The 14132-nt window shown below is 47.1% G+C and overlaps 1 protein-coding gene across 1 annotated transcript in view; it reads right to left on the minus strand.

Moving 5' to 3' along the window:
- Positions 1–753: 753 nt before the first annotated feature.
- The window catches only part of ASTN1 (astrotactin 1), a 300455-nt gene continuing 287076 nt past the window's right edge, over positions 754–14132 (minus strand). The window contains exons 22-23 of the mRNA XM_055319541.1: positions 8344–8527; positions 754–4465 (exon numbers count right to left, since the gene is read on the minus strand). Coding sequence (XP_055175516.1) covers positions 4228–4465; positions 8344–8527 — 422 coding nt within the window. The 3' untranslated portion in view covers positions 754–4227. The remainder of the gene's footprint in view (positions 4466–8343; positions 8528–14132) is intronic.

The following is a 14132-nucleotide window of genomic DNA, read 5'->3' on the forward strand; positions in this document are numbered from 1 at the left end:
TGTGGTCACATTTTAAGACCGTCACAGTACTCACCTTTGAGTAGTCCCTGCTTGCGTGGGGAAAAGTACTCTCATCATTACTTTGCAAGAAGGCCCACTGAGCATGCAGGTACTTCATCTCTGGGTTTTGAGGATAAAGGGACTCACATGTTTTGGTGGCAGCAGAGAGAACCTCTATTTCAAGTCACTTGGTAGAGAGGACAAAAGTGGTCGAACGCTTGGGCTGTCCAGCACGAAGCATTTCACAAGAGCCAGCCTAACCCAAATACCTCTACAGAGTACAAGACAGGAAGATGTCAGGGGGGCCTTCTGCGACATTTGCCTGAGACGCCCAAAGATCAATTTTAGTGACTCCCATTGTCCTGTGCTTCTCTGCCTTGGTTCTCTTCACCCTGGTAATGATGGGCTCGATGTCTCGCTTTCCCTGTAAAATGCCAGGTTCTGTGATGAAGAATGAGCTTGTCTGACTCACCAGCATACCCTTGGCACTGCACATTGTGTGGGAAATACAGCAGATACGCACTCAATACATTTCATTGCTAATTGTCTGAATGGTGATAGAGAGGATGAGAACCATTACTACTAACAACATGTTTAGAATTTGCATTTTTTTTTTTTTTTTTAGTTAGGATAACAGGCTATGAGCCTATCTGGCATCTGACCATTTAAGACTGGTACTGTCCCCATCCCATGGGTCCAACCAGATCATTCGAATTCTCAGAAGACACACAGTAATATCCACACACCTGACACTTACTAACAGCTTTGTTTATTATTTAGTTGATTATTCCATGTTTTTGTTTTTATACTTGTAGAATAATTCTCTTTGAAACAATACTGTTACACCTGAAGTTGGTCACATTATATCTGTTCTTCCTTCTATAGTCAGAAAGTGGGGTTTCTTCACGCTCAGTTTTTTTTTTAATAGAACATTTGAGTATCAAGAAGTGTGCTTAACTAAAAATAACAAATGGACCAAACTGTGGAAAATAGTCACATACTCAGTTAAAGGTCTAATGCTATTCCGGGAGGTCACATATGTTCAAGAGGAAACACCGTGGTCTTGTGGGGAGCCCAGAGCTGGGTGCGTGTGGTGGGTATAAGTGACTCCCTAAGACCTGTTTGGCAGCTTGGAAGTTTGAGGTTTAATACTGGTCTAGTACGTCACCTTTTTTAGTCAGGATAGGTCCCTCCAGGCAAGCTCTGGGAACTGTCATCAGGATGCGACCGATGGTGTCTTCCCAGGGCCAAATCCTGCAGTTAAATCCTCAGAGGAACTTAAAACACTGACTCTTGCCTCACTCATATTGGCCTTACTTTTAACCTGAAAGTCCACGGGACCCAGCCACAGAGGCTGTGTGTATAGTATGTGTGTTATATATGTGGATAGTGCATGTACGTGTAATGTATGTATGTACCGTGTTATAGTGTATGCGTATGTAGTGTGTATATAATGCATGTGTGTATAGCGTGTACAGTGTGTGTATAGAACGTGTGTGTGATGTAGGTGTACAGTGCAGGTGTGCTGTGTGTATAGTGAATGTGGATATGTGTGTGCAATGTATATGTATGTGTATGTTGTGTGTGTACGTGTATAGTGTGTATATGTATGTATGTGTATAATGTGTGTGTTGTGTATAATGCAGGTGTGTGCAAAGTATTCATTGTGTGTGTGTACTGTGTGTGCATGTGTGGAGGTGTGCATGCAAGCACATGTGCCATGAGGGGACATAGGGGACAGGGAGGGAGGAAGAGAGTCATGGAGAAGGAAGGGATGAAGGAGGAAGGGTGGGCCCGGAGAAGAAAAAGATAAAATGGATGAAAAGCTGGAGGGGCTTGGGGGACAGAGAGGAGACTGGGAGAGAATGAGCCTCCTTTATGTTAATAAAAGGGAAGGAGGGGATGAAGAAGGGTGACCCTGACACCACTCTCTGTCCTCACTCTGCAGGAGGGGGCAGGAAGGCAGCGCAGCCTCCCACTGTGCACTGTGGAGCAGGTGTTCTGGGCAGATCTGAAAACGGGGGCGGCGGGGCCAAGACAGCAGCAGCATAGACCGTGCTTCCCTCGGCCTGGCCCGCTGCCCGGGCTCCTGCTGCCTGTGGCGGGGCCTCTCCGCTGCCGGTCAGGGATGTCCCTTTAGGCCTTTTACCCGAGGCCCTGCACTCACCGCGGTGGGAAGGCCGAGGTCTCTGTGGGCTTTCGCTCTGGAAGTGGAGGCATTTCGGAGGCAGGTTCATTCCAGAATGCCAGATGAATCTTCCAGGCTGTCTATGGAAAGGAGCAGGGAGGGGAGCCAGGCGACCTGGACTTGCAGTCTTCCCCAGGCTCTGCTCCCTGGCCCCTGGGGGGGCTGCTCACCCATCAGACCTGGCAGTCCCAAAGGGTGCTCTAGCTGCAGGGGTAGGGATGTACTGTGGGCACCTCTGTCCCAGGCGGGCCTGGCATAGGGACAGCTGCCTAGCCAGGTCCCTGTGGAGCTCAGAGATGGGACAGCGGCATGCTACAGGCACACTGGCATAGGCTCGAGGCAGGTAACTCCAGAGTCCGACAGCCTGAATTTGTATTGAGGCCCAGATGGGGGTAGAGGAGGCATTTGGGCAAGTGTGTGACCGCTCCTTGCCTCAGGTTCCCCATCACTGAAATGGAGCCAAGAATAGCACTTCCTTGGTGGTGGGGGTGCAGGGGTGCTGTTGTGAGGACTGTCATGGGTGACCTGTGAAGTGCTCAGAGTAGCGTCTGGTACATGTGATCTGTCATGACTGTTTAGAACATAATCAATATAGTTCAATATAGATCCTGCCTCTCTTTTCTGACCTTTCTCTTGTGCTGCCAAACGAGGAGCCCTGGTCAAAGGCAGGGTGGCTGAGAGTGTGTGTTCAGTCCTCTGAGGTGTGTGAGGACAGCTAAGGCCGTTGCTGGGCGACATGGCCCTCAGAGCTCTTGTGGAAAGGCTGGGCTTCCTATCAGCTGGGCCGCCACTTACAGCCACGGCAATGACACTGGGATGGTGGGCGGAAGCAAGGGCCCAGACCCTACTTGTGGTCAGGGGGCTTGCCCACACAGAACCTCTGCTACTTCTGGCAGCTAGACGGGAGGTGAAAACAGAGGCATTCTCCTGTGGATGGCCATCCAGAGAAAGGATGTGCAAAATTAGCAACATAATTAAGCAAATTTAGCAAGGGAGAAATGGACACTAGTGTTTTGTGATCAGTAATAGCTTTAGTTCACTAAAACACTGACACGGAGGTCTCATATCAGCTCCTCCTGGACCAGAGGAGGCATCGGCCAAGACTTCACTGTCCAGGCTGAGTCATGCGGGCACTAAAGAGAATCCAGGAATGCCATGTACACTGGTGGTCTGGAGAACATCATCTTGAGGCACGGGAGTTTTTAGAACAATCAACTCTACTTCTTTTCTAGAATGTGACTGCTAACTCCCTAGCTTCCCAGTAGACTGTTTTGAAGGCGCATTTGACAGGTAGAGTTTTGTTGCCTCCTAAAGATATCATACTGTTTGGAGGAGAGGCAGAGATCTGCCAGAGGGAGATTTCATCCCAATCCTGTCTTAAAATGGGTGAGGACCTAAAAATCCCAAAGGCCAGCTGGGACCCATATCGGAGGCTCGGTTCATCTGTGAGGTGTGAATCGAGCAACAGAAAGGCCTGGGGGGGAGCCATGAGGCCTAACAGAGGTCACCCTCCCAATCTTCCCGTGGTCATCTTTCTCTGTGAGCAGAGCTTAGGCTCTCAGAGTGAGATGCTTCCTGAGGAATGCTTGAGGCTGGGGCCTGAGGCCAGTCTGGTGGCTTTCTGATCTCATTTCTGTCCCCAGTTGTAAGGGACTCAGTTGAGCCCCGGATGCCTCAACCTGATAGACCTTTCATGGGAAGCATGAGAGAACTCTTGAGCATTGTGATGAACCTCCTGGGGAGAAAAAAAATGAAGCAAATCAACTGTCAAACAAGCCCCCAAATAATCCCCTAAAGAGAAATGGCACTGCATGAGGCTGCTGGTTGGCAGGTCTACTGATCATGCAGATGGAGAATGTCATACCAAAGAAGTTTTACAGGGAACGAGGGTCAATTTCTCCCTGGTTTAGGTATTGTCTCTCCCTGGTTTAGAGGTTTTAATGTTCCATTAAAAAATATTAAAAATCCACAGACCAACCCAGATGTTCCTCTCCTCTCTTCCTGCTTCCTTTTGGCAGCCACCGTCTGGCATCATGGCGCTAGATATCTTTGCTGTCCCCATAGTCGTTGTAAGGGACGCTCAGGGTCTGCTCCTCGCATGTCTTCCTGAGGTCTCGGCTGAGCTCTGACCAGTCCAGTCCGTAGGGCTTGATCTCGCTGTAGCGGCAGCCCAGGTACTTAAGGGAGCCACGTCGCAAGCTTATCTTGGGTTCCTGGAGGAGGCCATTGCACCAACTGCTGAGATCCCCCAACTGGGAAAGGATGAGGCCAGCTTTCCTATGGATTGAGCATGGAGGACATTGACATTAGCAAGAAGAGAAGGCGGGCAAACAGGCACTGTTAGAGTGAGACTCTAAATTCCCCGAGGGCGCAGTCTGGTGTGTCCTGCTTCCTGTTTTATCATGGGCACTCAGAACAGAGGGTCTTCCATAAATATCTGTCAAGCAAATGGATGGTTGGATGGATGGATGGATGGATGGATGGGCAGATGGATGGATAGAAGAATAGGCTGGCTGTGCAAAGTGGGACAGGCACGGAAATGAAGGAAAGAAACAAAATGCCATAAGGAAAAATAAAGAAAAGAACTCATATTTTAGTGGGAATGGATGCCCTTTTAAAATCAGAGTTGGCAGTTTTGAAAGACAAATCAAATCCATTTTCTTTACAGCCAGCAATTTACCATCATTAAATGACAAATAACGTGTTTGAGTGAATATTTCCCTTCTCAAGGCTATTTTAGAACAACTAAGCAGAAACAGCTGATATATTGAACTTTGGAGGGTATCAAATGTAACTAATTCTGCCCGTGTGGATGGAGTGTCGGTGAAAAGGGTGAGGACAGCATGCCCTCCCTGCACACTGACGCAGGGCCGCTCCTGGGGGGACGTGCAGACTCTTGGAGGCACACGTGACCTCACTGGCCTCCAGGTGAGCTCCGGCTCCACTCGGCCTTCACCTCTGGAAAGCCAGGAGGCCAAGGCTGCTGAGACCCGATCAAGAGGAGGGGGAGAGGAGGGCCATCGCGGGCCTCCGGGGAGAAAAAGGAGCAGTGGAGAGTGAGGTCGCTCCAAGTTTGCACACACTGGGGCCCGCATGAGAACCCCATGGCCTCGGGCTGTCACTGCAATCATCTTGCCGGGTGCACAGCCTTGTCACCCGTGCCCACTTCCGGTGTCAGAGGCAGGGACACTGTCAGCCAGCTACTGTCAGCCTGGCAGGCTCTGGTGCTTGGCCCTTAGGAGGAGCTGGTGGAGCAGTGTACCCCTACTCGGCTGTGTTCCTCTTGTTCTTCAAACCCATAAGCGCCCCGAGACCCACAGAGTGTCTCTTCTTTGAAGGAGCCCCGGGGAGGTTGTAAAATGCCATTCTGAGAAGCTCAGTGAACAGCATCCTTGTGCCATTTATCAGCTGCGAGGATAGCTTCTCATGTGAAGAACCAACTCTTTCCTAATTCAATCAACATTTCTTTCCAGAAAATGGAAATTGCTGCACTCGGTTGAGAATGACCTTTTAAAGAACAATAAGCACATTCGTTTCATTCCTCCCCTTCCGTCTGGCCATGACCACCCGGAGGGGTGACCTCACTGCATTCCTGGGAGGACGTGCTGAGAGGCGCAGGGATGATGCTGGAGGAAAGGTGTGGAACTTCAGCAGCAGCGTCCACGGGCTGAAAGAGGGTGTGTGTGTGGGGGGGCAGTCGCATTTTCTCCCAGTCCAATGGTATGTCACAGGAAGTCAAACACTCACCCTTCTCCCGCCCCCCACCCACAGTATCTCATGCAGATGGCCCCTCCTCTGCCTGTTGGCCTCTGCGGTTTGGCCATGCAGGCTTCCAAAAGTCGTCAGCAACAGGGACTTTGGTGGCCCTTCCTCCTAATTTATCCCACTGCATGTCATGAGTGTTGACAAATTCTTGGAAGGTGAAGGGAGAGGGAGTGAAGGGCGGATGAGGGCAGCATGTGCATCATCCTCAAACAAGGACACCGGAAAAGAAAGGATTCCATTAGCCCATGGACATTTTGTGGCTGCTTTCATAGCTCACTTTTGTTTGTTTGTTTGCCTGTTTTAATAATAATTAATTTGGGGTTACCCTTGATCATCCCCCAGCCTGTGGATTGCTTCTTTCTTAGCAGCAACGCAACCAATGTTGTTCTCAAAGTATTTCAACCCTCAAGTCCATCAGGAGGCCTCCATGAAATTAGGGGGATGGATATAACTGAACTGAGGGGGGTCGTTTCTGCCTGCCTGAGGGGAATCCATAGCCCACAGACTCTCTTCTGTTCACTCTCAGGACCAGCTCCAAAGTGGGTTGATGCTTCTTGACCCTTTCCTGTGGTTCTCCCTGAGATCCATGACACTGGAAAGTAAAACTTGACTTCCACAAGCTAATGAAATTACACACTGTCTTCTAATATACAGCCTTGAAAAACCAGCATCACACATGAAAGGGCCTCCAGGGAGGAGACTCTGGGAAGAGAATGTCAAGTCAGCAGCATGCCTTACTTTACAGGGGGATCCACACTTCTTCCCCTGCTCACTTTCTTTATTAACCAATTTTCCTCCTGACTCTTGAGTTACAAGAGAGAAATTTTAAAAGCGATCCTAATGCCCTTGGAAATCAAGATGATATATGCAATGTTAGTGCTATTCAAATTGTGACATTTATGTTCCCTAACCAAGGACTGTATATATATACTCAATAAATGTCAGAAGGAGGGAGGCAAGGGAGGAGGGGCAGCAGGGAGCAGGGAACAGGGAGGGAGGAGAGCAAGGCGGGAAGGGAGCTGGGGTGGGGGGAGAGGCAGAGAGAGGGGATAATATTAGGCATTAAGTAATAATGAGGACAGAAGTAATACAATATAGGGCACAGAGGACACATCTTAATAGGTACCTACTTTCTAAGACGGGGTTTGCTTTTCCCTGAAACTGAGACAAAACAAATGCTAAGTCCCTTATATATTTCCTGCTATGTCTTCATCCATAGCTGTGGCATCTGTTTGCCTGAGGACTACCAACCTTTATAAACTGCAGGAAATAATTTATAGAATGCAGAAAGATTCTTCCTAAACTTATACTTGAAATCATTGTATTTTGGGAGATAATCCTAAACTTCGTCTTTTTTCAACAGTAAGAGAATAAGAGGGAATGTCCTGAACAATGGTCTTCTTGGAGAGGTCATCAGAGCCTCACTGATCCTGGGTCTTCCACCAGTTTGATCAGAGTTCAGATGGATGGGACAGCTTTGGGGCGATACTTTCATGCAGCCTGTTGGCAGGAGGGTAAGAATTCTTTAAGTGCCAGAGAATTCCATTTTGTTGATTCTCCATTTTCTTTCCTTCTTTCTAAAAATAGTGCTTGTATTCCCCCCTTTTTTCTTTATGAATTTCTAAATAATTCAAGAATATATAGGCACCAACATTCCATGTGAAAAGTTTCTTTCGCTGAGTCTATCTGAAAATTCCAATATTTCCCCTGAAATCTGTTCTTGTCGGAGCAGGAGTATATAGCCATGGAGCAAAATGAAGATGGTGTCTGTACACATTCTTCGTGCCTCTCCTTCCAAGAATGCTGTGTTATAGAACCAAAAAGCAGTAGGCACTGAGTATTGAAAAGCTGTAGCCTCAGGGCCAGGGGACGCTGGCAAACACTATACTGTCCTAACTTCGGCCAAGGTAGATGTCAAGGTGGGTCTTGGCCACCACTATGTTGTCTTTCAAATGGATGTGCACTTCAGCTGAAAATATGTCTGTATAGTGCATATTGTATATGCAAAGCTCATTCACAATAAATATTTTTGGATAATCTCTTCAATAAAATTCCGAATTTTCTCTCACAAGAGACTAGGCTTCCAGGTCCTACCATTTTTTAGAGTTTAGAATGCTGTGTCAGCATGATAAAGAGGTGGGTAAAACAGGTCAAGGGCAAAGATTTTTTCAGAGTTCAGGAAATGTATTCATGACTTCCCTACTTAAATGCAGCTTATCCAAAACTAATCTATATGAGCTGAGCTGTGTAAAAGCATAGGACTTACTTCTTGAAGCACCTAAGCTCACCGGGAAATCTTTGTGAATTCATGGTGCAGCATTATAGTGGAGGAGGTACAGGATTTCAAAGAACTGAGGTCTTTATAAGAAGCAATGGAGTTTCTTGGTTACCTGGGACCTAATTCATCCTCACACCGCCAGGTGAATTCTCCAAAACTCTCATAGTGCTGGTTATAATGGTAGAGGACTCGATGCAGGGTGGGGGAACCCAGATCCAGGAGAGTGTTATAGGCTGTCTGTTGCTCCTTCCCACTGGTATAGCCATTGAAGAGATTGTAGATCTTGTCTGCTATTTCTGAGGGGGGCAGAAAAGGCAAATAAAAAACATTTTAAATAAACGTATGTATACACGCAACGTATATGTGTGTATAAGTACGTTGATGTGTGTATATATATGTATTTACATGTATATGTGTGTGTGTGTGTGTGTGTGTGTGTGTGTGTGATGTTCCTTAAAGTATCATGAACTGGCAGCCTGGAGACTGTGGTTTGAGTAATTCACTTTATTTCAGCCCCATCGCTTGTGGTTTTCTTTTCTATAAAACAAAAACCTTCAAATAGAATATCTCTGAGGTCAACTTCAGTTATAATATTCTTTGTCTCTACCCATGTTTCCTGAAAATACAGTGCCTGGGGCAAAAAAATCTCAGATTCATCCTTTATTGCAAGTGCAATCCTGGGGAGGCTGGAGGGAGGACAGAGGAAATGAGGTGAGAAACGAGGCTGAGTGAATGTAGGGAGTGTGCTGAGGAGCAGGTGGTATGTTTTGCAGGAGAGGAAGCTACTGGATTCCCCCACCAGTGCATCCAGAGGGAGAATGGCAGACTTTATCCTCAGCTCCCATCTCTGATTGCTTGGTGGGGACTTTTCATGTCGGCCGTCATGGGGCATTAGCTCCTCTGCACTTCCAGGTTATATATGCTTGGGTACCAAGTGGGTCCTGCAAAAACACAGGGAAGCCCTGGGCAGCAGGGGCCAGAAATTTGGCTCAGAGATGAAGTGAAGGACTGTCAGGTGATGTCTGAGCAACATGAAGAACAGGGAGTGGCCACAGTCCCAAAAGCCACCTGGCCCCATGACTGCAGGAGTGCAGAGCCTTTACTAGGGCTGCCCAAACCAGATGTGAAGACAAGCTTGCAGATTTGTGGTAGCACAGAAGCTGAATCCAGTACATCTTGCAACTCCAAATGAGTAATATTTCAGTTTAATTTATAACTCTTATATTTCTCCTCCAAGGCATACATTGCTAAGACTGAACTTGGTGATGTGGCAAAGTGGCAATGAATTTGTATAGCCTTGGCATTTTTTCCTATGGAGCTTGAAGCACTTTATCATTAAATGTTTTCATATTAAACCTGTCAGAAAGGAGATTTGTTCACATTTCCTTCCTCAACAGCTGGGAACTGAGATCTGGAGAGCAGAACGTTGTCTCCAATCCAGTGTTAAATCTGGGGATGAAGAAACTAAGTCTATTGGTTTCTAAGCCAGAGCTTTGCCCCCTCGACCCCCTGTTAGCCAAAAGGCATGGCAACCTGATTCCTTGTCACAATTCCAAGCAAGTTCAGGGCTCTTGGTAATGATAAAGTCATTGTTGAAGGGGTTTTCTGGGTCGGAATGAAGAAAATTTCCACCTCTACTCTGTCTAGACCTTGCAATGATTTCTGTGCTTTTCTCTCTTGCCCATTGCCTATGAGGACAGGAGCCAGACCTTACTTCTTCTATGTTCTCAGTGGCTAGCATAGGGCCAAACAACATAGTAGATTAAAAAAAAATGTTAGTTAAATGAATCTTTAATTCATGATCTTTCCAGGGATAACTCTCCATCCCAAGCTATACCAGTCCTTTAGCAACCAAACTCTTGTAGCCAGCACCTTAACTACATTATAAATAACTTCAGCCTAGAAATTCATTTAGATTTTCAGGATTTTAAAATTCTTAGGTTGTTAAAATAGGATCAAGAGATAAAGTGGACAGTGCCGTAGAACATGAAGATACTCAGTTACTTATTAATGGCTTATCAATTGGCAAGAACCTTACATATATGAACTCCAGTCCTCAAACCAACAATGCAAGATGGAAAAGAATGTCCCTATCCTATAGACGAGGACGTTCAGAGAGAGACCAGGTCACCTACCTGTATAGCCAGTGTGAGTTGGAGTCAAGATCGAAAACCATGTCTATCTTCCATCGCTTTTTTTTTTTAATATTTGATTTATTTATTCATGAGAGACAGACAGAGAGAGAGAGAGGCAGACATAGGCAGAGGGAGAAGCAGGATGTGGGACTTGTTCCCAGGTCTCCAGGATCAGGCCCTGGACTGAAGGCGGCGCTAAACCGCTGAGCCACCTGGCCTACCCTCCATCGCTCTTTAGTACCAATGCTCGGGGGATGGTAGTGTTTTGCCAATTTAAGATATAAGAGGCAGAATCTTGGGAGATGCAAATCTGGAGTAACTGTTTCTTGCAGAGGACTTGTCCTAAACTGGCCCATAGATGATGCCAAGTAAGAGTGAGTCCTGGTAACTATACAGGGGCCTCGTTGTTTCTGGAGTCAGAAGCTGGGGGACTAATCTAAGAGCTGTGTTGTTTTCAGTGGGAGGAGGGGAACATGTACTGAGAGATAAAAGACCAGGGGAGTAAAGACGTGGGTTATCAGACCAGAGCCCAGATAGGAAATTCTGGGATTCCTTACCCCCCGCCCCAGTCTTTTTTGTTGATACCTCTCTGTTCTTATTTCTAGTGTGGGAAGTAGCATCCCAGACCCCAGGCCCTGGTTATAACCATCTCCATCGAGGAGTGAAGACCGCTGAGAAGGTGTTTTCTGGTGTATTTACTAATCTCATAATGCTGTTGTAATATCTAGTAATATCTAGCTAGAGCCAAGGCTGATGCTTCCCACTGGCAGCAGCACATGTGTCTGACCAGGTGGGAAAGGCCTGGGCGCCACCGTAAATCTCCTAAAACCAAGATAATCTAACTCCAGGGTGTGCTTATAAGCCTGTATCAGTAAATGGGATGCTACATTCAGAAGGATATATGCTGGGTTCCTAGTGCATGAGTATTTCTGGTTCTTCCTATTTCCACTGAAAAAATGTAGAGATATTATTTCATTAGCTTTCACAGCATCTCAAGAAGTCACTAACTCAAAGAATGGAAAAGAATACAAGGTATTTTTAGTTTCCATTTTACCCAGTTTTCAGCTTCACAGAAGTGTTGGGCTACCCAAAATAGGGATCTGTCTTCCCTGTCTTTAAAATACATGACAGGAATAGTGAAAATGTAAATGGAGGGATGGCAGGGAGTCTACAGGCGTAGCTTCATTACAGAAAAGGGAAGCTGAATTATTAGTTATTAGAAAGGAACCAGTACCTCTCAGGCAGCAGAATAAACCAACAGGGTGGGCACTGAAGCCCTCAGACCCAGAGGTATGGTCAAAAACCCGCACCATGGCGTCATATGAAGGTGGGCTCCACCACACTAGCTTTGTGGCTTTGGGAAGTTACTTAACCTCTCTGGGTCTTAGTTTCCTTTCCTGTTCAATGATGGTGAATAATATACACCCTCCAAGATTATTGTGAGACTAAAAGTGATATTAAAGTAAAGCCTTTCTTTAGCACAATGTCTGGACCCAATAAGCATCCATTTATTCATTCACTCAACACAATTTTTCCTGAGAGCTTACCATGAGCTTGACATTTTTCTAGGCCTTTGGGCTACGTCAGGGAGAAACTGACAAAATTCCTCACCCTGGAGGCACTTACAGTCTAGGGGTAGGAGGCATTTCAACAAGCAATATACATCACCAGTAAAATACTGGTCTGTAAGGAGGTGAGAGAAAGGCAGGCAGGAGAAGGGAGCATGGGAGTGTTGTGCAGGGCACTGGGATTTTAAACAGGGTGGCCGTGATGGGTATCATTGAAAAGAAGACCCTGGGGCCAAGAGCTGGAAGAGGGGAGGAGAGGAGCTGCAGGGCTATGTGGGGAAGAGCACGCCAGAGAGAAGCAAGGCCAGCAGAGAGCTCCCGGCCTATGGGCTGCACATTTGAAAACAGCAAATAAGCCACAGAATTTGGAGTAAGATGAGTTGAGAGGCGAGCCAGACAACAGGAGATGTTCTTTTATTATTATTATTATTATTATTTATGACAATGATGAATTATTACTGGTTCTCCACGAGATCATGCTTTCCCCAATGCCAAGAGAGAGACCTTGAAACACAGCAGTCCAAGAGACTGGGCAGATAGTCTGATTTGAATAAGAGTGACTCTTGGGGCAGATGTGAGCTTTTCTATGCCCCAGCAGCAGCTGCCCTTTCTACTATGAAATTAAGAATCCTGGAAGGAAAAAAAAAAAAAAAGAATCCTGGAAGGTATCTACGCCTTCTAAAGGCTTTGATGCTATGACAAAATCTTCCCCCAAACGGAAGTCCTAAGTCAGCATTTTCATCAGTGCTGGGACAGGGCTGAAACCTCAGTGTGTCCCCAAACCGAAGTAACTGACCACAGAATTCCCTATGAAAACCTGAGGGCAATGAATCCCACCTGGCTTCTCTCCTTGTCACTCTTGGTGCTATCCACACAGTGAGGTCACTCCCCACCCCACCCCGACTCTGCCCACCCCTTTCCCGAGCAGCCCCTCCCCCCAGGCTGCTCTGTGCTGCCTTCACACCCAGGACTCTCAGTCTCGGGAATCAAACGTGATTCTCCACGTGGAAGGCCTGTGAAAGCACGGATTGTTGGCTCGCTCCGGAGTTCCTGATCCAGTTCTCAGGTGAAACCTGAGAATTTGTCTAACATGTTCCAATGCTGGTCTGGATCACACTTTGAGAACCACTGCTCTACGCTAATTCATTCTCTCAAGACTTTCCTTGCTTCCTCTGGGACCAGCAGCATAGCAAACAACTCTCCCTTTTTACCCTTGACCTTTGCAAACACTCTTCCTTTTTCTCCGTGTTCCTGTGTTGGCAGAAACCTGCCTGCAGCGTTTGCCCACACAGAGGAATCCTCCCATGCCCCAGGCTCTCAGCCCCTCCGGACCTCCTGCAAACAGTTCACTGTCTTTCTATATAAATGGAAAAGTCCTGCTGCCTTAAAAACTCACCTGCCTCTTCCTATTTTCCTCTGCTCGCTTCCTGACCATTATTCTTCATCCATGGAAAATTCTGGCATCTGGTTCATCTTCTCCACTTTATTTCTTTTTTTTTTTTTAAATTTATGATAGTCACAGAGAGAGAGAGAGAGAGAGAGAGAGAGAGGCAGAGACACAGGCAGAGGGAGAAGCAGGCTCCATGCACCGGGAGCCTGACGTGGGATTCGATCCCGGGTCTCCAGGATCGCGCCCTGGGCCAAAGGCAGGCGCCAAACTGCTGCGCCACCCAGGGATCCCCACTTTATTTCTTATCACCATTTTGAGTCACTTCACTGTCCACATGAAAGACCCCTTTAAGACTAGGGGACACCCCGCCGCCCGCCGCAACAGCCGCCAAGAGTCAAACATCACGTCTGAGACCTTCTCCAGCTTTGAAATGGTAAATCTCCGTATTACATACCGTGAACACAACCTCCTTTCAAGCCTCCTGTACTTCTTCCTGCCATCAGATCTATCCTTCAGCCCCCAGGTCTTCTAGCTCCACCTCCAGGCATCAGCTCTCTATATACATCCTTCTCTACCTGACATAATCCACACCGCCCATGGCCTGGGCCCTCACCCAACTTCCTCCATCGTTTGCCTCTTCTCTGTCTTCATATAGGATGTTGGGGTCTGCCAGGGGATAGTCACAAGCCATTGAACTGGGTGGTTCTGCTTGGGCTGCCTTGGGGGTGACTTCTTTCTCTCCTGCTCCAAGGCATCAACGAATCCTTTTGGTTCTACCAGAAAAATAATTTAGAACCAGACCACTTCT

Source organism: Nyctereutes procyonoides, unplaced genomic scaffold (assembly GCF_905146905.1).
Source record: "Nyctereutes procyonoides isolate TBG_1078 unplaced genomic scaffold, NYPRO_anot_genome, whole genome shotgun sequence".
Taxonomy (NCBI): Eukaryota; Metazoa; Chordata; class Mammalia; order Carnivora; family Canidae; genus Nyctereutes; species Nyctereutes procyonoides.